This window comes from Nerophis ophidion, linkage group LG03, assembly GCF_033978795.1.
Source record: "Nerophis ophidion isolate RoL-2023_Sa linkage group LG03, RoL_Noph_v1.0, whole genome shotgun sequence".
NCBI classification, from domain to species: domain Eukaryota; kingdom Metazoa; phylum Chordata; class Actinopteri; order Syngnathiformes; family Syngnathidae; genus Nerophis; species Nerophis ophidion.
The window spans coordinates 90,794,124-90,817,244 of record NC_084613.1 but is presented as its reverse complement, the minus strand read 5'-3'; the positions used below and the strand labels follow the sequence as shown (position 1 = coordinate 90,817,244).

Genomic DNA, 23,121 nt, shown 5'->3' with positions numbered 1-23,121 from the left:
GGGAACGTAGATCGACCGGTAAATTGAGAGCTTTACCTTCCGGCTCAGCTCCTTCTTCACCACAACGGATATAAATATGTATTGTTTAAAAATATTTGTATTAATACATCTCACAAGAACAACAAAACAATTTAATAAAATTGTACAGATTGTTAAAAAAAATGTATTGTAACTACTAGTTCGTGCTCTAATCAGCAAATGTACAAATATATTATGAGCCTTTAAATTTAACTTCTGAATTCAAATAAGTAGTGCAACATATTGAAATGTATTGAAATGCACTTGTAATATAACAGTACACTCACTGTATCGATGTATCAAGAAAGCAATGGTGAAGCTGCTTTCAGGTACAAACGGAATATTTCGCTATTACAAACAAAACTTAAAGATAAATTAGGGATTGTAAAAAAAATAACAAAAAAGTAAAACAAGATACAAAAGCTATTTTTACACATTTGAACTTGAGGCTTTCTCAGTCAAGTTTCTGGAGTGTTTTCTTTGTAGTTTTTAGAATTACGACTGTTCGTGTAGGGCGTTTGAATGTAGCACAAGTATATGCCTACTCTGGATCCTGATTGGCTTCCAGCTTCACACCGCCGTTTTCTATTGGCTGATGACGCTCCATTGAATTCCCTCCTCTATGTGGATTTCATGTGCTCGAGGATGAAGCGGCTTCTTGTTGATTTCCCGGGGCTCTCTGGAGTGAAGCCGCCCGACCCTCAAGTCGGACATTCGGACAACGAGAGAGGACAATAGACCAAGCGGAGGGAACATAAGTGTATCTTTTCAACAGAGGCACAGCCGCTAAACCTGATGTAGCGGTAGTATTACCACTGAAAGGCAGTCGAGAGAAGAAACTGTCCTATTTCGTAGGAGCACCGTGTTGGGACCGAGCCTCCGTCCGAGTCCACCCAGACATGGTCCACTGTCAGCCCAGGCCGCCGAGGACTCTACTACCGCTGATTTGAACCTGCCGAAAACCGTTTGGGAGTTGGGAAAAGAACGCTTCTGTGTAATTGGAGAGTGATACCGGCAGTCATGCCCGATCAAATCACCGTGTCAGAGTTTGTGGTGGAGACCAACGAGGACTACAAGTCACCCACCGCCTCCAACTTTACCACCAGGATGTCCCACTGCAGGAACACCGTGGCTGCCCTCGAGGAGGTGAGTGTGGACCTTGTGGCCATGCAAATAATGTCTGCATGTTACACTGGAATTATTCTGGTAAATAACAAGAAGAACAGGACTATAACCCCACTCATTAACGATTTTATTATTGCATTATTTAACCATAGCACACGCACAATGCAACATTAGCTACGCCAGTGGTCCCCAAACTACTGTCCGTGGGCCGGATGCGGACCGCCCGCGTCCAAAGTCCGGCCCGCAGGAAGTCCCAAATTAAAAAAAAATAAATAAATAAAATATATATTTTTAAAAAAATATGTCCTTTCTAATCCATTTACCACCGCTTTTTACTCTCTGTGTCTCCTACCCGCTCACGATGCATTTTTCCATCAACATCATGTGCACCATCTTTCAGTCAATCATTGCCCGTGGAATATGTATATGTATATATATATATATATATATATCCATTTCCTAAAGCTTATTCCCTTCAGGGTCGTGGGAGACGCTCTATATATATATGCACGTATGTATGTATGTATACACACATATACATGTATACATATACATATATATATATATATATATATATACATACATATATATATATATATATATATATATATATATATATATATATATATATATATATATATATATATATATATATATATATATATATATATACACATACATATATATGTGTGTATGTTAGAGGTGTAACGGTACATGTATTTGTGTTGAACCGTTTCGGTACGGGGGTTACGCCACGCAAGCGTACCGAACGAGTTTGTAGGCAGAAGTCTTCACAAGCTGCTCTGCTTTCTGCCTCTGTCTCAGCAGCAAGTATTGTCCCGCCCACACAACCATCTGATTGGTTACATACAAAGCCAATCAGCAGTGCGTATTCAGAGCAATGTAACAGCCAATCAGCAGTGCGCATTCAGAGCGATGTAACAGCCAATCAGCACTGCGTAGTCAGAGCGATGTAACAGCCAATCAGCAGGGTGTATTCAGAGCGATGTAGTCAATGCTTTAGCGTCAAGCAGATATTCGTTTAGCAGGGGAGCAGCGGACAGGGTACTAACCCCAAATTATAAAAAACACATCCCAGTCACAACTATTACAAACATCACTTTGAGCCCGTTGCCCTTCTAGAAACTTAAACTGCAGCTCAGCTAGCTCACAGTATAGGCTTGAGGTGAAGGCTAAGTAGCTTTTAGCGTAACGTTAGCTCATTTTGCTGTGTGTGTGTGTGTGTGTGTGTGTGTGTGTGTGTGTGTGTGTGTGTGTGTGTGTGTGTGTGTGTGTGTGTGTGTGTGCGCACGCACGCATGCGCGTGTGTTAGTGTGTGCGCGCGTGTGTGTGTGTGCGTGTGTTAGGGCCAGCAAAGCCCTGTCTGTCTGTTATTTCATTGAACTCCATGGTGTTTAGGAATGAATGGTCTCTCCTATTGCTATTGTACTATTTTTTCAGCAATAGTTACATTAATCATTACTAATGTAGCAGCCTAGTTTTGAATGGCAGGGTCCCTGCTATCCCATGTTGACAAAAATATAACATTTACATAATAAAAGTCAACTACAGGCTTCCCAAATGCTGTAATAAATTAAGCATGATGAGTTGACTTGTAACTGTTTAATGTTGCACTTTTTATATGTAGAAGAAAGTTTTTTTCATTTCATTTAATCAAAGCAACAACTTGAGGCACTTTAATGTTGATTAACGTGGGAAGAATTATTATAGTGTTCTAAATGTTAAAAGGATAAAGCCATTGTTTACAGATTTGGTGAATAAATAACCCAAACATTTATATTTTGTTGTTTTCTTACTGTACCGAAAATGAACCGAACCGTGACCTCTAAACCAAGGTACGTACCGAACCGAAAATTTTGTGTACCTTTACACCCCTAGTGTATGTAAATGTATATATATACAAATATTAGGGGTGTAACAGTACGTCTATTTGTATTGAACGGTTTTGGTACGGAGGTTTCGGTTTGGTTCGGAGGTGTACCGAACGAGTTCCACACGGACATATTAAGTAGCACACCACACGTTGTGTAAACAATGCACTACGAATGGATTTACGTGGACTCCGACTTAAACAAGTTGAAAAACTTATTTGGGTGTTACCATTTAGTGGTCAATTGTACGGAATATGTACTGTACTGTGTATAGCTCGGTTGGTAGAGTGGCTGTGCCAGCAACTTGAGGGTTGCAGGTTTGATTCCCGCTTCCACCATCCTAGTCACTGCCGTTGTGTCCTTGGGCAAGACACTTTACCCACATGCTCCCAGTGCCACCCACACTGGTTTAAATGTAACTTAGATATTGGGTTTCACTATGTAAAGCGCTTTTGAGTCACTAGAGAAAAGCGCTATATAAATATGATTCACTTCACTTCATCTACTAATAAAAGTTTCAATCAATCAAAAAAACAACAACACACGGCATGCTTGCAGCGACCGGGCTACGATAGACTGACCATACCTCCTCTTTTCATCGGATATGTCCTCTTTTGCGGAGCTGTTCAGGTGGAGTTTCTCAAATGCCTCAAATGTCCGTCTTTTTATGTTAGGGTTGCATGTATTTTCAATTTACGTCCAGGGTTAAGATGGGGTTAAAAGATAAGAAAAATTGTGTACGCAGCAACATTCGTGAGGGAGGGGCAGAGACAGAGAGAGCGAGAGAGTTATGATAAATGCGCATGCGCCGCCAGGTTCTGCTTTTTATCCATAGATTTATCAGATTTAATTTTTTATTATTTATAGCAGGGCTGTCAAAAGTGTGCTCCGGAGGCCATTTGCCGCCACAGCTAATGATTTAAAGGCCCACGGCACATTCTAAAAATACTATTAAAATAAACAAAAACGTAAACAAAAGTGAAATAAAAAGTTTAGAAAAAGTTGCAACGTTGACTAATAAAACAAAGCAGTTTTTTTTTTCAAACTGTCATTGCTCAAAACATAATATTGAATCAAAATCAATGTTATTATGAATTTTTGACCGATCCAAGATTCCGATTACTTCACATCAAATATTCCACTAAGAAAAATATTTTTGGTGGAAGATTTATCAAATTTGTATATATAAATAACCAAAAAATGAATATTTTGTTATTTTCTTACTGTACCGAAAATGAACCAAACGGTGACCTCTGAACCGAGGTACGTACCGAACCGAAATTTTTGTGTACCGTTACACCCCTAATAAATATACATACATATATACATACACACATAAATACACACACACACATATATGTGTGTATGTATATGTATATACTGTGTACATATACATATATATGTATAGATATTCATTTATATATATATGTATGTATATATATATATATATATATATATATATATATATATATATATACATATATACATTTCCTACCGCATATATATATATATATATATATATATATATATATATATATATATATATATATATATATATATATATATATATATATATATATATATATATATATATATATATATACATATATACATTTCCTACCGCTTATTCCCTTTTGGGGTCGCGGGGGGCGCTGTTGCCTATCTCATCTACAATCGGGCGGAAGGCGGTGTACACCCTGGACAAGTCGCCACCTCATCGTAGGGCCAACACAGATAGACAGACAACATTCACACTCACATTCACATTCACACACTAGGGCCTATCAACCTATTCCCAGGTGCATGTCTTTGGAAGTGGGAGGAAGCTGGAGTACCCGGAGGGAACCCACGCATTCACGGGGAGGACATACAAACTCCACACAGTATATTTTGTTATTTTCTTACTCTACCGAAAATTAACCGAACCGTGACCTCTGAACCGAGGTACGTACCGAACAGAAGTTTTTGTGTACTGTTACACTCCTAATAAATATACACACACACACACACACACACACATATATATATATATATATATATATATATATATATATATATATATATATATATATATATATATATATATATATATATATATATATATTAAAGACGGCGTGGCGAGAGTGGCCGTGCGCAACCTGAGGGTCCCTGGTTCAATCCCCACCTAGTACCAACCATGTCACATCCGTTGTGTCCTGAGCAAGACATTTCACCTTTGCTCCTGATGGGTGCTGGTTAGCGCCTTGAATGGCAGCTCCCTCCATCAGTGTGTGAATGTGTGTATGTGGAAGTAGTGTCAAAGCGCTTTGAGTACCTTGAAGGTAGGAAAGCGCTATACAAGTATAACCCATTTACCATTTGATCCAACACTGTAGTGTTGTTTGTAAATGGCACTGCATGGATAGAATAAATACATAAAACAACGGTATTATTATATCAATTTTGGCATTAAGATAGCTGGATGGATAACTAGCTTGGGATTAGCACTCCAGTTGCCAGCTAGTGATTGGCGCTCTAGTTGCCAGATGGCGAATTGCGGACGTTTTGCCAGCCCGCAATTCGCGGACTGTATGCCAGGTAGCGATTAGCGCTCTGGTTGCCAGCTAGCAATTAGCGTGCTAGTTGTCGGCTAGTGATTAGCGGCACGACTGCTATCATTTTAATATCTCTGTATCTTTGTTGAAAAGGTCCCTTTACAACCAGTTTAATATAAAACGGAATGTGTTTACTAGATATATAGATAGTGGATCCCCACTACATCGCTCCTTTACTTTAGGGGTCCTTGGCTTGGACAAAGTTGAAGACCCCTGCTCTAAAGAGCACATTTGCATAATTGTCCAAAGGGATATGAACATTTCACATTGAAGGTGCGGGCTTCACGGTGGTAGAGGGGTTAGTGTGTCTGCCTCACGATACGAAGGTCCTGAGTAGTCAGGGTTCAATCCCGGGCCTGGGATCTTCCTGTGTGGAGTTTGCATGTTCTCCCCGTGAATGCGTGGGTTCCCTCCGGGTACTCCGGCTTCCTCCCACTTCCAAAGACATGCACCTGGGGATAGGTTGATTGGTAACACTAAATTGGCCCTAGTGTGTTAATGTGAGTGTGAATGTTGTCTGTCTATCTGTGTTGGCCCTGTGAGGAGGTGGCGACTTGTCCAGGGTGTACCTGGACCTATCTCAGCCCGATTGTAGCTGAGATAGGCACCAGCGCCCCCCGCGAACCCAAAGGGGCAAAAGCGGTAGAAAATGGATGGATGGATGTGGAAGGTGCCCTAGAAGTACATATACACACGGAAATATTTTAACCAAGTTTTATTAAAAAAGAATAGACAAGAAACATTAAATATTTTTGTGTTTTTGAGAGCCATACTATTTTCTTTTTGAGTGTTTCAATATGTTTATCGTCTTCTGTTTTAAATTTTAAAGGTTGTAGAGTGTATTTTAAAAGAAAAACGAGTGGTGCACGACCGGTAGGGCTGCGGAAAAACTTTGACCCACATTCGAATCACGATTCCTTCTTTATTATGATTTTAGTTTAATTCATAATTTTCAAAGAAACATTTTTTTTTTCAGGAATACATTTTTTAGATCAAATCTGCGCTTACTCGCTGCGCAAATACGCCAGCAGCAAATACGAGTGTTTGTAACCTGTTTCAAAAAGGTTTTATACATTTTTTTATATAAAATAATACATTGCGAGAATCGATTTTAGTTGAGACTCGTGTTGAATTGAAATTTCACCCCAAGAATTTCAATAGAATTGTGAGTTGTTGTAAGATTCACATCCCTAACGTCTGGTTTATGTGACATCACGTGGGTTTACTTCCAGTTGTAGACACCTCCGTGTCACATTCCTCCAAGTAAAGATCGATCACTCTCTGCTAAGAGAGGACACGTGTGTGTGTGTGTGTGTGCGTGTGTGTTTGTGTTTGTGCACGCTTTCTTCTGTATTTTCTTTAGGCTATAGCATGCAGGTCCTCCGGAGAAGAGACGCTTCCGCTTTTGTTCCCCGTCTTTTCTCCTCCTCTTTGTTGGGGTTTCCCGACTTTGTGTGCTCCATGCCAGCGCCTCGCCCAGCCTGCTGGTAAAAATAGAATTTCCCACACGAGCGAGTATGCAGGCGGTGTGTGTACTGTTATGTGTGTTAGTGTCTTCCTGCTCTATAAAGTGGTGACATGTGAAGTGAGGCAGTTGGTCCTTGCTTTTTCTGAGTGAATATTTTCCCTTGTGAGCAAGAAAATTACTGAGGAACATCAAAAAGTAAACAATCTTGTCCAATTAGTCGGTCACAAAAAGCCAAAGAAAAAGCAAAACAGGCAAATGTTTAATGTTTTTATCACTGGTCTTGGGAGAACCTGCTGTCTCACATTTGAACTCCAGGTTTTCGTGCTATTTTACAGACATATTTTTTAACTATATTTTGGTCTAATTCTGAATTTTGCTACCTCCACTTGAGAGAATCTGCTGTACTCAGAGCTTTCAGGTTTCGTTGTATAAACAATCTTGTTGAGACAAGATCTGCTTTATTTTTTTGGAAAACCAGGCTAATCCACATCTTAACTCAGTGTCAACCTCCTTTTAAGCAGCCTGAGCCTCCACACCTTGGAGATGCCAGGTGATTTATTTTTACTTTTAAACCAGTGTTCATACTGCTGTCAGGTGTTTCGCTGGCATCATCACCTAACCGCGCATTCATCGTTTTTTTCAGAGTTCTTTAAATGTGTGGATTTGACTGCTGGTCTGTGAAGTGGAAAAGTTACTAGAATTCAACGTGTGGCTGTTGGCTCTGCTCAACTGTTATTCTTCTGTTGTTGTTTCACATTGACCTGCAGGTGCTTTGGCTTGCCCAACACAAGGCCTTATTGTTAGCGTAACACAAGCTCGTTCATTAGGGCCCGTTTTAGCAATTATGTGGCGGTCTGCATGGGGAATGCTTTGATTCATTGTCTTTTTGGCCCAGAAACAATCAGGGATGCTGACGCACTCATGTACTGTGCAGTGCTCATCCTTTCAAGTTCATGTCGCTGGCAATATTATTTAAATGTTGAACCATTTTTATGGCAGGGCTCCTCTCAGATTATATAATACAATTGGGACTTACACTACTTCACCAAAACATTATTATTTTGGGGCTAATATTTTTAGCAATATTCTGTTCACACCAGGATTAGTTTATTCTCTTACAGAATTAACTTCAAATCAATTTATACAGTTCTTTGTTTTTCTCCAGCTGCTGCACCTCCCCTGATGTCTTCTGGTGTCGAAAGGTTTTAAAAGTCTATCTTGATTTAGGAACATTAAAGTTCAAGTTAAAGTACCACTGATAGTCACACACACACTTTAGGTGTGTTGAAATTACCCTCTGCTTTTCACCCATCCCCTTGTTCAACCCCCTTGGAGGTGAGGGGAGCAGGGAGCAGCAGCAGTGGCTGCGCTCGCCAATCATTTTGGTGATTTAAACCCCAATTTCAACCCTTGATGCTGAGTGCCAAGCAGGGAGGTAATTAGTCACAATTGTATAGTCTGTGGTATAGGGCTGGGCAATATATCGATATATACGATATATCGCGGGTTTGTCTCTGTGCGATATAGAAAATGACTATATCGTAATATTCGAGTATACCTTCTCGCGCAGTTGCTTTTAGCTGCTGGCATTCAGGCTCTTCTCACTGTTTCTTGTCTCTCCTCACAGACGAGCAGGCGCACATTCTTACATACGTCACGTCATACGTCACATGGGTGTCCACCCTCGCAGGGCAGAGAGGTAGCATACTGGGCTACGTTAGGTGCTAACGTAGCCGTACGAGAGAATGCAGGATAGAGTGGGTACTGTTTTCTGAGTTATTTGCATACATATTATATAATTTTACATTACATTTTAAATCATATTTATACTCGTAAATAATTTATTAAAAAAACCAAACATTCTCTGGTACATTACACGGCACATGTAAGAGTAAAAAAGACACCCAAAAGAGGTTGGTGGATGAATCAAAGAATACATCTAAAAGTAAAATTTTGTGTAGAAATGCACCCAATTGCAGGATATGTCGTCTAGATTTTCTAAATGTTCTTTCCAGTTTGGTTGGCAGCACTTCCTGCTGATAAAAATGTTCCTCTTTTTTTCACACTTTTCCTCTTTTTTTTTCTACAAGGGTGCTCACATCCCTATTGAATAACAAAACCAAAATAACAACAAAAGTGGAACGGTCTTCATTTGTTGGTTAATCTTTAGCCAAAGACGGGAAGGCAAGGCAGTGTCGACAACGCTGTGGATTCCTACTGAATGCATCCAACCTCACATCGGTTTACAATTGCTCTCTTCGGACTCATATTGAGCAAGCATAGTTTGAAAAATGCTAAGGCTCCCCCGCCCCCTAAAAAACAACAACCCTTAAAGCACACAAAGAAGAAGTTAGCACACTATCTAACAACAGCACTGCTCTGATGATTGAATGAGCACGGTGATCTCTGCCTTCTCCCAGAATCGATGTACTGCCTGTCACAAAATGGCTGTGTTTTGCAGGTACACTGAGACAAGGTTTGTACACCAAAGTATATTTCTATTTTGTATGTGGTTCTTCATCAAAATGTTTGTAAAATGAGAGGTTTGTAAATCAAAATTCCATTGTACACAAAATCTCACACACAACTGAAAGATGCTTCTGGATTCATTCTGGTTGCCTACAATCATACATTAATATATAATGTTGTTAAATATATGTATGTATTAGAGTTTAAAATAGTGAGACCATATATAAGATTCCTTATATCTTTTGCCATACATTTTACCTTTGAGCTATGAGTTGAGGATAGTATGATTGCAGCGTTTTCTAAGGCTATATTGAGTGACCATATCATTTTGAGAGATGGAGGGCTAGCACAGCGGTGCTCACAGCAAGAAAGTCCTGGGCTCAGGGTCTTTCTTGTGGAGTTTGCATATTCTCCCTGTGACTGTGTGGGTTCCCTATGGGTAATCCAGCTTCCCCCCACCTCCAAAGACATGCACCTGGGGATAGGTTGATTAGCATCACTAAGGCCCCTTCTACACTAAGGTTATCCAGGGTAAATACCACCTAACTTTATCCTTATCCACACACACACAATGGTCGTTTAAGACCCCCTCCCCCCCTCCGTCCGCTGGCGCAACGCAACTTATTATATGCGCGGAAAATATGCACGTCATAGTCACCACCAGTGTTGCTTTGTGTGCAAGTTCTCAAATTAAATTAAACTTATCTGTTATGGTATTTCAATTAACTGGAATCCAGTGTGCTGTGGGGTCTTGTTGTAGTGAATCACACCTGAGACATCATAAATTAATCAAATCTTTAATGGACATGTGAAAGTAAACAATGTGATGAAGAACATTTTCAATCAACTTAGATATCTGGTCAGGACACTCCTCACTCTTTTGCCTTCACCTTCATTGTCCATTGGTTTTTGGTGACTTACAAACGTATATACTCTGGACCTAGACGTTGAGTCTACGACATACATGGCGGACAATAACTGATACAGTCTGCTTTGCCATTTCAAAAGCTGTTTTTTGTGGTTTTCCCTAATCGGCCAGGTAATACAAAGCACACACTATCTTTTTTATGACACCCACCGGAGCCCGCATTCTCCTTGTCTCTCCTTTGACAAGTGGACAAAGTATTTTGGTAAGTAGAATCACAGCTGACCTGGACATTTGAAAGTTCTCTTGCCATCTGTGAAGTGTTGTATCCGAAATAGCTGCAATCGCTTTCTCTTACGGTATTCATGTGTGATTTCCACAAGCGTCTGTATAGATCAAAGGAGAAACACAGGCATGTCTGAATGACTCGCCTCCATATTTCCAGTGGCTAGCTCAGAGTCATGAAACTACTTTATTATTAAGCTGGCTGTGGCGCGTTCTTTCTGACATCACTTCCTGTGTGGCGCGCGGTCTTTCTGGTGTCACTTCCTCTCCGAGCTCAGTTTGTAAACGATCGATGAGTCCATACAAAGTTAAGAGACAGAGATTCAAGAAATAAAGGGCGCACTTACCCGTGTAAAAAAATTATCCAAGCAGGGGGACCTTAAACGATTGTTTAGTGGGGCTGATTGATACGGGGCTTATGCTAAATAATTATTTGTTTAAGGAGTTATCAGGCTTATTGTAGACAGGGCCTAAATTGGCCCTAGTGTGTGAATGTGATTATGAATGTTGTCTATCAGTGTTGGCCCTTCGATGAGGTGGCGACTTGTCCAGGGTGTACCAAGCCTTCCGCCATAGAGCAGGTGGGATAGGCTCCAGACCACCACAACCCCGAGAGTGTCAAGCGGTAGAAAATGAATTTTTCTTGATATAATGTCTAGTTTTATGTTGCTTTGTTTTAAAGCAGTAAGCTAAAGAACGTGATTACTCTCATCCTACTTTGTGCAGTGATGCTTGAGCAGCCTAAAGGGAAGGTAAATCCTTTAATTGATGACAATGCGGCTGTTTGGTTTTCACAAAGGTTTTTCTTAGAGTGTAATTTGTAAACAAAGGAGATTAATTTGTGTTAGTAATGTGTGATTAATGTGCAAATCTGCTCTACCAGATGGCTTGTTTGCTTAGGATTGCCAAGTCAGGTGGAAGTAGTGCTAACAACGAACATAACCAGGGGAGCAATCAGAAGCAAAGTCTTCCCTCCATTAGGTTTCTTTTTAAAATTTCTAAATATACGAGAAATGTGTATCTCAAGCCAATAGAAGTATTTTCTTTTAAACCCAAAGATCCTTTAATAGGAGTGCAGAGTTTCCTCTACATTACCAATATACCCTTGTCGGTTGGGGCGTGGTCACCATCACATCATTGTATAATCTATCCATCCATTTTCGACCGGTTGTCCCATTTTGGGGTCACGGGGGGTACTGGAGCCTATCTCAGCTTCATTCGGGAGGAAGGCGGGGTACATTTACCACGATAATATGATTTTCTTGAAAAAGGCTAAGAAAATGTATAGAGTACATACATTTAAAAGAAATGTGTGTTATTAAGCCATGCGATGAGGTGGCGACTTGTCCAGGGTGTACCCCGCTTTTTGCTTGATTGTAGCTGAGATAGGCACCAGCGCCCCCTGCAACCCCAAAGAAAATAAGTGGTAAAAAATGGATGGATGGATGGTGTGTTAAAGTTAAAGTACCAATGATTGTCACACACACTAGGTGTGGTGAAATTTGTCCTCTGCATTTGACCCATCTCCTTGATCAGCCCCTGGTAAGTGAGGGGATCAGTGAGCAGCAGCGGTACCGCGCCTGGGAATCATTTATGGTGATTTAACCCCCAATACCAACCCTTGATGCTGAGTGCCAAGCAAGGAGGCAATGGGTCCCATTTTTATAGTCTTTGGTATGACTCGGCCGGGGTTTGAACTCACAACCTACCGATCTCAGGGCGGACACTCTAACCACTAGGCCACTGAGTAGGTCTAGGCCACTGAGTCAGTGTTATTAATTAGTAGTGTTATTAATTAGTATCATAATTTTATACTATATCGTTTTACTATGTTTTCAATTGTTGCTGCTTCTTGTACATTGTACTTTGTTGAGAATTTTTCAAGTGTCTACAGACTTTGTGACTTTTTCTTTATTAAAAACGACTAGCAACTAATGTATCATCTTTTTCTGATGTTATTATAGAATGTTGTACCTCAATCTCTCCGATGAAAAGCCAGCGGCAGCAAGTATGCCGTCACACTTGATTGGCGCTGCTGCTCCAGTTGGACTTTCTCGCCTTAAAAGTCGCCACTGTTCTCTTGATATTTTCCCATTTTGTAGATAGGGTGTATCTGGGATATAGTAAAGTACGTCCACATCGCAGACATGATAAGTAAGCTCCAGAGAATCGCGTGCGTCTTGTTTACATGATCAAAACATCCTGTTTAGGCAGCACTGTTTTTGGTGATCAAAGTCTGTTTTTGGCAGCCGAATTTCAGTGCATCACTTGTCAATAGAGCACAAATAATAGGCTATATATATACATATGTATCCATTCATACTGTATCGAGCTGCTGGTTGTAATGTTTTATGTTCGTGTGGTTTTGATTTTAGTTTTATTTTTTCCATGATCTCAAACACACCGTCCGTGCCTGAAGGCGGATTGGCGGAGAATGAGGTGTTGTGTGTCAAGGGAAGCACGGAGACGGAAGTGTTTGCACGGGAGGTAAAACCTGTTGAAATAATGCAAATCATTGTGGGAAATATAAAAATATCCGAACCCCTGTATAGCAGAATGAAAAGAATTGGGTGAATCATCCATCCATCCATTTTCTACCACTTCTCCCTTTCGGGGTCACAGGGGGTGCTGGAGTCTATCTCAGCAAGCTGCATTCGAGCGGTAGGCGGAGTACACCATCTCCTGTCCAAAGGCAAAACCCAGTAACTAAATTTTGGTCAAAACTGAGCTGATAATAATTTTGGAGTTCCTAGGTGATATGCTATACATTAGTGTATGCAATATTGTAATTTGTTCCGTAAGTAAGCTGTTACGCACATAGCAGGACCTAGCAACTACCACATAAACGCGTAGATACAACAGAAAAACCTAGTATCTCAAGGGACCAATCGGAGCTTCTTTGTCAGTCGCCTTATTGTCTTTAATGAGACATTTGCACGAATGGGGGCCGACGGTCAACCTGATTATGTGATATTATGGCACGAGGGGATATTCGGAAGATTGGCTCTGGATGTTGCAAGCACCTTCATTAAATGTATTGTTCTTGATTCTTCCCCTTGCATACTCTCTTGGGCAGATAACTGTGGAGGTCAAAATAAAAACTGGACGCTGTACACGGCTCTTGCCCAATGTGCAAACGCAGAATGGGGCCCACCCGAGATTGTGATAAAATATCTGGAGAAGGGGCACACGTTCATGAGAGCAGATTCAATTCATGGCTCAATCGGCAAGAAAATGAAAGCTCAAAAAAACATCTATACGTTTGATGACTTTGTAGATCTTTGTAAGACAGCATCAAGATAGATTGTTTTTCATTTTTCTCAAAATCAGCTAGAAGTGAGTTACTAGGTTTTGCCTTTGGACGGGAGCCCTGAACAAATCACCACCTCGTCGGTGAATCATCTTGTCCTTTATTAAGCGTCTTTGACTTTATGTGATGTGAGGCGGTGCTTTTAAGTTCATATCAAAGTTTGGTGTTTGTTTTAAAATGTGCCTGCTTGGTGAGCGAGGCGGTCTGCAAGCGCAATCACTTTTTTGCATTGGTTTGTACGGCTGCTTGTACTACAAATAAACGATAGTAATGATAATTGCTGTAAAACTCCAGACGGTTAGTATTACTGTATTAAATCAAAACTATAAAAGAACCATCATTCATAACTGCATTTTGATACGGACGGACTGACTGGCACCAGCTTGATAGCTACCTTATATGCTAACATGTAAACAACATACATTAACGTCTTTCCCCATTACGAAACATCAGTCCCCTATCTGAACTTGTACTTGTAATGATGTGCTGTTTTTTCCACAAAGCTATCAATAAACCCAACAATTTCAATTTGAAACAGAAACACACTAACTCTGTTCAACAGGAAGTGAACATGCATGATGTCACATAAACTGGAAGTGAAATAACAGATAACCCTTTACATCCAAGTACGATCATTACCCAAAGAATGTATGACCTGAATAAATGAGAATATTCATAGGCACAACCTTATAACACAATCTCAACCATTAAGTAATGGCAGAGGAGGCGACGACACTCACATTGAAAAATGAGTATCGAGGAAATTAGTACGTATTGCTCCTTTTAACCAGCCGCAACCTTAACCTTACCCTTACCCTTTTGTAAACACAAGTTCATAGCTCAAGCCATCTGTAGTTTTTATGTAAAGTGTTCTCTTTTTACACCCAATTTGCACCCAACACAGATTTAATTGGGCAAGTGGTCTTAAACAAGTGGTTATTAGGCGCCATTCACTGAGTTTTTCTCTCTGTGTGTGTGTGTGTGTGTGTGTGCATATGTGCACTTGTGTGTGCTGGTGCTTGTAAAACCAGAGTGGTAAAAAACCTGTTTATCCAGTAAGAGGATCTTCGACCCCCCTTTGTGTCACTGAAAAGCATGACCTTACTGTCTACACTTAACTGAATTAAGGAACTGAGCATGGGTGTTTGACTAAATACGTTGAGAAAATTAACAAACTTGGTTGGGAAATTTTCGGTTTATTAGTCTTTCTTGGAACATTTTTCATAGTCCTTGTGCAATTTCCCACAAAATTAAATGTCTCTAAATACACAATAAAATTGATCCAACACATAGATAGCTAGATAGTACTTTATTGATTGTAGGGAACAAATAAATGTAGGCAGAAAACATATTTTAGTTAGCAATGCACACCTTCAGTGACACAAAAGAGCGATTTTCAAACTTTTTTTATTTACCTGTCCCTCCAACGAGGGGGACCCGCACCTATCGCAGCTGTGCTAATCACAAGGCTCTGTCAGGTTCCTTGTGATTGGCTGCGAAAAGGAAAAACACTAGCAGAAGAGAGGTAAGCATACTCTCCACTTCAGAAACCACGGGTTAACAAGGTACATTTTAGGAACAGTTCAATTTAAAACACAATTTTATACAAGCTGTATAGTAGGGAGTCAATGGAGTGAAACTACCGCCAAAATGCCACAAACACACACAAAAAAAAATGTTTTTACTCATGCCCAATAATTTGCAAGTAAAAAAAAACCAATTCTCTGCAAGTAAAAATATGATTTGCAAGTACAAAAACAATTTTCTTCAAATAAAAAAACGATTTGCAAGTATCAAAACAATTTTCTTAAAGTTGAAACTTTTGGCAGGAATACTCCACTTTTTTGTAAGTAATATTCCACCCTGCATGATCCACACACTCAGAGCACCTGTATTTTGTACTCCACAACAATAGGTGGTGCTGGCAAGTAAATATAAGGCCGTCAGAGCTACTTTTCCTGTCTCTCTGTCTTCTCAGCTGACCATAACAGCTTAACGACATAACACACAGACATTAATAGATACAGTAACATTGCATGATTTACAATGAGGGGATAATAAAATAACCCACAGGTTGAGCTTGTTTCCCCTCTCTTCTCTCCGCCATTTTACTCCCTACCCTGCTTCTTGTTCTTTGTTTATTTTTCGCGTACAGAACCATGCGCAAAAAGCTTTGATGACCTTAAATTCACTCAGCAGTACCACCTGTTGTTGTAGAGTACGAATTATGGGTTCTCATAGTGTGCAAGTGTGTGGATCGTGCAGGGTGGAATATTACTGCCGAAAGGGTGGAATACTTTTGCCGAAAGTTGTAAATTGAAGAGAATTGTTTTTATACTTGCGAACCGTTTTCTTAATGGAAGAAAATGTGTTTTTTAAATTTTCTGAATCTTTTAAATCTTTTATTTTTTTTAACTTCTTTTTAAAATGTGTTTTATACTTGCAAATAGTTTTATACTTGCAAAAAATATAATTTTTTTAACTGGCGAAAAATGTTTTAATCAGAGAAATGTTTTCATTTATGTGCAAATCGTTGGGTGTGACTAAAAACATTTCTGTGTGTTTGTGGAGTTTTGGAAGTAATTTCACTCCCCAGGGGTCCCCCGGTCCATCTTTCAATTTTGGGGTCCTTGGCTTCGAAAACTGGGCAATCCATGTGGTAAAGATTTTATCAATTTGTATTAGTTTCACTCATTATACAGTTAATCAAAGCAACATAATGAAAATATTTTTTTGTCTTATCAAATTAATCAATATATTTGATTGGCTAAATAATTGTATTTATCAAGACTCTCTCTTGCATTATAGCAAACAACAATGCAAATATCGCTTTGTTCCACCTTTGTTGTTTTGTTCGGTATGCACATGTGCATGCTCAAAATTAAACTAACCATGCATGTGTTTAAACGGAAACAATAAAGTTGTTTACTTTGAGAGTTCTTTTTGAGTTTCAAGATGTCTTTAAAAGGTCAGGCTAAAAATACATTTTCTGGTGAGATTTCTCTTTTTTAGTTGCTGTTTTATTGAGGTGAAACTATTCAGTACCAGCATATCGTTTTAGCGTATGTGACCATTGGCCACACAAGCTGTGTTCGAAGTGGAAGGTGACACTTGCCCTGAGGGCTGAGATGACACTCAGTGGGAAGTATTGATCTTAGTTAAAAATGTCCCCTCCTACCTGTCCTTGAAGATGTCTGTCTAAAGCTTGAACTGCCATTTGCTGGTTTCTAAAAACAATTTCACTGAATGTGGTCATGCAGAAACAAATCCCAAAAAGGATGCAGTTAAGATGGTTCTGTCCTTAAACGCATCTTAAGTGCATTCACTTGTACCAGGCATTAAAATATTTTCTGGCAAGGTGACTCACAGCTGGAATTGTGTTTGCGTTGAGCCTAAAAACCTCTCGGTTGACATTGTATGTCATTTTGATTAACATGTTTGACTGCACCTTGCCATGCTAAATGATAGAGCTTTCGAACTGCATCCAAGAATGATTTACCCAAGCTTACTGTGAAGCCTCACTAAGGACTCCTCATTAATCCCTCAAAAACAAGGTGACTTTGTCAATGCAGGGAGACTATGAATATGTTTTAAAATTCTACATTCTGTTGTTCTTTACTGGGATCATCATCATTACTTTTGGCCTTTAAAAAATGTACAACGAGACCCAAAGTGTGGGGCATTGACAACAACCCTCTCATCTGAAAACAGATCCACTGTAGTGCTCAGTATTTAGTCTTGTTGCTGCAAAAATAGTCCTCACTATTTGAGACAATCTGTTATCAAGCCCTTTGATTGCGCTTTTATTCAGGCACAGCTGCAAAACAGTACATTTCTGTATCATAAATTATAGTCTCCTGACAGGTGCACAGCTAATAATGCAAACTCTGCAGACATTCTATGTATTTTCCTGCCTCTGGGTTATGATGTTCTTATAATGTAGATATAATAAATAAATAAATGGGTTGTACTTGTATAGCGCTTTTCTACCTTCAAGGTACTCAAAGCGCTTTGACACTACTTCCACATTTACCCATTCACACACACATTCACACACTGATGGAGGGAGCTGCCATGCAAGGCGCCAACCAGCACCCATCAGGAGCAAGGGTGAAGTGTCTTGCTCAGGACACAACGGACGTGACGAGGTTGGTTCTAGGTGGGATTTGAACCAGTGACCCCCGGGTTGCGCACGGCCACTCTCCCACTGCGCCACGCCATCCCTATCAGATGTCACGTAACAGATGATTCTAATTAATCACTTTAATAAAGATTTGAATAGTAGCACTTAAAAGTCCCATATTATTTAAAATTGGCTTGTTGACTTGTAATATGTTTACTTTTTTGTAAAAGCTGGCTTCGCTACTATATCTGGATCTCTGCAAATTATCTGTCAATAATCTATATATCTGTTTGAGGATTTTGTTTTTATTCAACATATAAAATAGCCTAGCAACGTGTTGCTGTTACAGTGGAACTTCGATTTACGAACGCCTCTATCTTAGGCCTGGGCTATGAATCGATTTTATCGATACGTTTAAGTTTTTTGTTTCAGACGATCTAAAAAAATAAAAAATAGTTTTTTTTTCTCCTCTAGCTCTGGTATACTTTTCGCCCATTAGGAGCTTCCATAGATTTCGCCGTTCCCTTAATTTTTTTAGTGGCACACATAACAAAACATGGCAAATGCTTACGAGAGCGAGACGTTTATTCCTTAGAAAAGAAAAGTGTTGTCAGTACTCTGGTTTTCCGACCACAGGCATCGAACAGGTGACTACACGCTGCAAAGTTTGTTTCAAATAAGGCAGCAGCACAACAAACTTGTTCCAGTATCTGAAACCGAAGCCTCCAGCCGAGTGCGGGAAATACAATTCTTTACGAGGGAAACAAGACGCAACAACTAACAAAAAAAACTACGGGCTAAAAAGCGGCTTACTCTGGTGGAATCATTTACACAAGGTACGTATGATGAGAAAGAAGCACAATGCGTAGAGCGATCACTAAAGCAGTTGCACTGCACACCACCAAGATAATAATAATAATAATAATACATTTAATTTATGAGTGCAATTCAAAAACCCCACAGAAACTTTACAATATACTGATAAAATAGTTAAAAAGTAAAGATAAAAACAACAAAGAATACAACCAACATGCATAGATTAAAACAATTTGTTGAAATAATTTGTGTGATTGAAAAAGGCTGTGTTTACTTTATCTATTTACTGAAACAAACTATAGTCTTCTCAATGTTTTACTTCCGATTGTAGCTGAGATCAGCACCAGCGCTCCCCGCGACCCCAAAGGGAACAAGCGGTAGAAATGGATGGATGGATGGTATAATACTAAATTTTTTAAAAAGTTTTTTATTCAAGACAGAAGTTTGAAATCTGCACTTTTTTGATCTAAATGTTGGAGATTGTTTATTTGCATGCCAAATGTGCAATGCAAAATTTTTTTAACAGAAAGTATTCTATTAAAGCAAGGGAAGCTCTTAATTTAATTATTTGAAAATTATTAAAAAAGTACAATTTATATCTAAATACTATACAAATCAGAATTTTGCTAAGTTTAAGATGCAGTGTATACAGTATCATTTCAAACTACTAGATTTTTATTTAAAACATCTATACATATTTTTTATCTGTAATGGTTGCTATAAAAATTAGGGGAAAAAATCTAAAATCAAATTTTTGGTGAACAAAATCTGGGATTTAATTTTAGGCTCTACTTGGACCTTTTCAGTCTACCAACCTTAAATCGAGCTAAATATGGTGAATTTTCCTACAGCTAAAATGATGTACAAATCAAACTATAACCTGCTACCCAAGAACGTACAATTATGTGTATGCACGTACATCATTTAAGACCTTAGCATGTCTGTATTGCTGGAATTATATTACTAAATGGATTAAGCAAGGAAATCAAACAAAGCACTAATATGATACAGTTTAAGAGACTGTTCAAACGACCAGTGTTCACAAAGTACAAAGAATAATTATGGATAAACATCTTGAAACTTAAAAAAAAAATAACATGATGATCTCATTCATCTCCCAGGTAAACCATAAATAACATAACTATATATCTATGAGAACTTTAAATATTGTATATACCGTATTTTTCGGATCATAAATCGCTCCAGAGTATAAATCGCACCGGCCGAAAATGCATACTAAAGAAGGAAAAAAACATGTATACGTGGCACTGGTGTATAAGTCGCATTGTTGGCGGAAATTTATTTGCTAAAATCCAACACCAAGAATAGACATTTGAAAGGCAATTTAAAAAAAATAAAGAATAGTGAACAACAGGCTGAATAAGTGTACGTTATATGACGCATAATTAACCAACTAAGAAGGTGCCTGCCTGGTATGTTAACATAAACATATTATGGTAAGTCATTCAAATAAGTATAACATATAGAACATGCTATACGTTTACCAAACGATCTGTCACTCCTTATCGATAAATCTGATGAAATTTTCTTCCTCGATGTCTCTTCTAAACAACTCTGCCAACTCCAAAGGTTTGCGCTGCTTCCTCTTGTCGTTTTCTGCTGCATATTTCACTACGTCCAACTTGTAATCTGCAGTACATTATTTCCTTTTCGGTCCAATTTTTGTTCAGCCCTTCTCAGTTTTTATAAGTTACCGCCAACGATGAAATGACCCATTTTAATAGCTACGGCAGTAGCATATAGCAGTTAGCATTCCATGACCCACAATGCACTTCTGTCATGACCCTCCCCCGCCGAATTCTTATTGGTTTATGTTTATTTGACGATTGCTGACATTTTCTTCGTCTCTTCCACGAATTAAATAAATAATATTATTTGATATTTTACGGTAATGTGTTAATAATTTCATACATAAGTCGCTGCAGAGTATAAGTCGCACCCCCGGCCATACTATGAAAAAACCTGCGACTTATAGTCCGAAAAATACGGTATGTTTATATGTCCAATATTTATTTATGTATTTGATATGTGTTTACTTACTTATGGTATATGTATTTATTTATTCACTGTTGTGTTACAAACAGTGAACAAGAACAGGTGTTAAAAATAAAACTGCTATGATGTGAAAAAGGGTAGGATTAAATAAGATCGGCTTCTTCCTACTCCTTTTCAGACATGCTGTAATGAAACAACTGGAAATATGTGATGGTTTACATTGTAATTGTATTGTATGCATGTTCAAAATAGACAGAAACTAACAAAAATTCTCCAACACAAGTTAAAAAGGATTTTCCTTACTTTTTTATTGCAGCAACATGGTTGGTAACCTTTTGGAGAGCACTTACGGCACAGGCACTTTTGTGTGTGTGCACGCATTGACTATTAAGCTGGCTGTTGTTGTTGTGTTGTTTGAATAAAAATAGGGATTTTTTAGCCATTACCCTCTTGTTATGTATGTTCACACAGTATTATTACACAGTATAGGTTCTTCAAAGTGTTCATTTGAAAAAAATAAAATAGGGACTTTTATTGAGGCAAGAAACATTTTTTTGTGTTTACATTAATTATGGGGAACTCTGATTCACTTCAAACTTTTCAGTTTGTGAACCATGTTCAAGAACCAATTAAGTTTGTGGATTGAGATTCCACTGTAAAATGTGAATTATGTTAGCACTGTAGTTCACGAAGCTATGCTATTGCTGCAAACATTTTTGTCCTCCTGTCTCAATCCTTAATATGACCTTGCTGATGCACAGCATCTTTTACATTGGAAAAGTGCAGAGTAAAAGTCATGTAACAAATGGATAAAGTGCACATTATACAGGCGTGGACAACTACTACTTTCCCACATGTTCTTCTTATTTCTATTAAAAAATAACATTTACTGACTTAGCTTTCAATGGGTCATGACTGGATATACTTTGTTACTTCTAAAGGCCAGTGTCATCAGTCCTCCAGCTGGTTATTATTTCACGCAGCACAGTGGTATGCCAGCTATGCTGTGCTCGAATGCATTTTGTTGTTGAATCTTTACCGAGATGACAGACAAATACCTGTAGGACTGACAATGGTACTGCAAGCATCTATTAGGCAACTGTTGGTATTTCCGCAAATTCCATAACAGCCTTCTCATTCCTGATGGAGGGATGCGGCATCATAATTATCCTTGTTAAAATAGCAAGAACACTCTCTATGAAGTGTTGAGAGTTGATAAAGCTTTTTTAATCTTCTGCTGTGAGCATGGCTAGTCTTTTATGCTTTTGAAGAACTTATTTTTACAAAATTCTGACACGTCTTCTGTGATATTTACTTAACAGCTGCCCACACTTAATAGTGTAACTCTTGATCCACTCTTGACATGACTCTTATTCTCATTTGTCTTATTTAATGTAACCCAATTATTAGTCCAAGTGGTGCCACGAGTTTACAAGTGGTCTCTTGTAAGTCCTGTCCATGTGTTACTCTGTCATCTTGTATTGTTCTTGGGCTGCCGGGCTCCTCCCTCCCACGGCATGTTTGGCGGGAATGGTTACAAACACGCTGGGAACACCAGCTGCTGCTTCGGAACAGGTGGCCCGGAGGAAAGTTTTAACAAGGATTCAGACACGTGGATTATCAATGCGAGGAGATATCCACATCTAATAGCCTTAGAGACACATGGATGGATCGACAAGCACTCACACATATTGGCTAAATGGGCAGTCGGTCCCAAGTGAGCAGCTATGGCCAGTCTTGAGGATAGCGCCTAAGAAGCTTAATGCTCCCTGTAATTGCAATGGGGTTTCTGGCAGGATCAGCACTATGCTTGTGTCTGGCTCGTTTAGATCTAGCATCTCTCTGTCTTGCTGCAAATCGCTGTTGACAGTTCTCATGATCCTCCAATTATCCATCTATGCATGCATAGATTACAACCTGATTACACAGTAATATGGATTTCTGGTTCACTTTTGAGTTTTTTACCAGCAGACAAGTGACAGAGGGTTTCTAGAAATCCTTTTAAAAGGTGCCTCGAGTTCCTTGTTACTTTTGATATGCCTCAAGAGGCCAGCGGTTTTGGTACTCATATGCCGGTTGTATATTAACGATTTCCCTTTGCTTTCTGTTATCATTTTATTAGTGGTTTGTGTCTTTACAC

The 23,121-nt window shown here is 39.0% G+C and overlaps 1 protein-coding gene across 1 annotated transcript in view; it reads left to right on the top strand.

The window, feature by feature from the left end:
- The first annotated feature begins 641 nt into the window (after positions 1 to 641).
- LOC133550236 (arf-GAP with SH3 domain, ANK repeat and PH domain-containing protein 2-like) overlaps positions 642 to 23,121 on the top strand; it is a 116,028-nt gene continuing 93,548 nt past the window's right edge. The window contains exon 1 of the mRNA XM_061896401.1: positions 642 to 1,164. Coding sequence (XP_061752385.1) covers positions 1,039 to 1,164 — 126 coding nt within the window. The 5' untranslated portion in view covers positions 642 to 1,038. The remainder of the gene's footprint in view (positions 1,165 to 23,121) is intronic.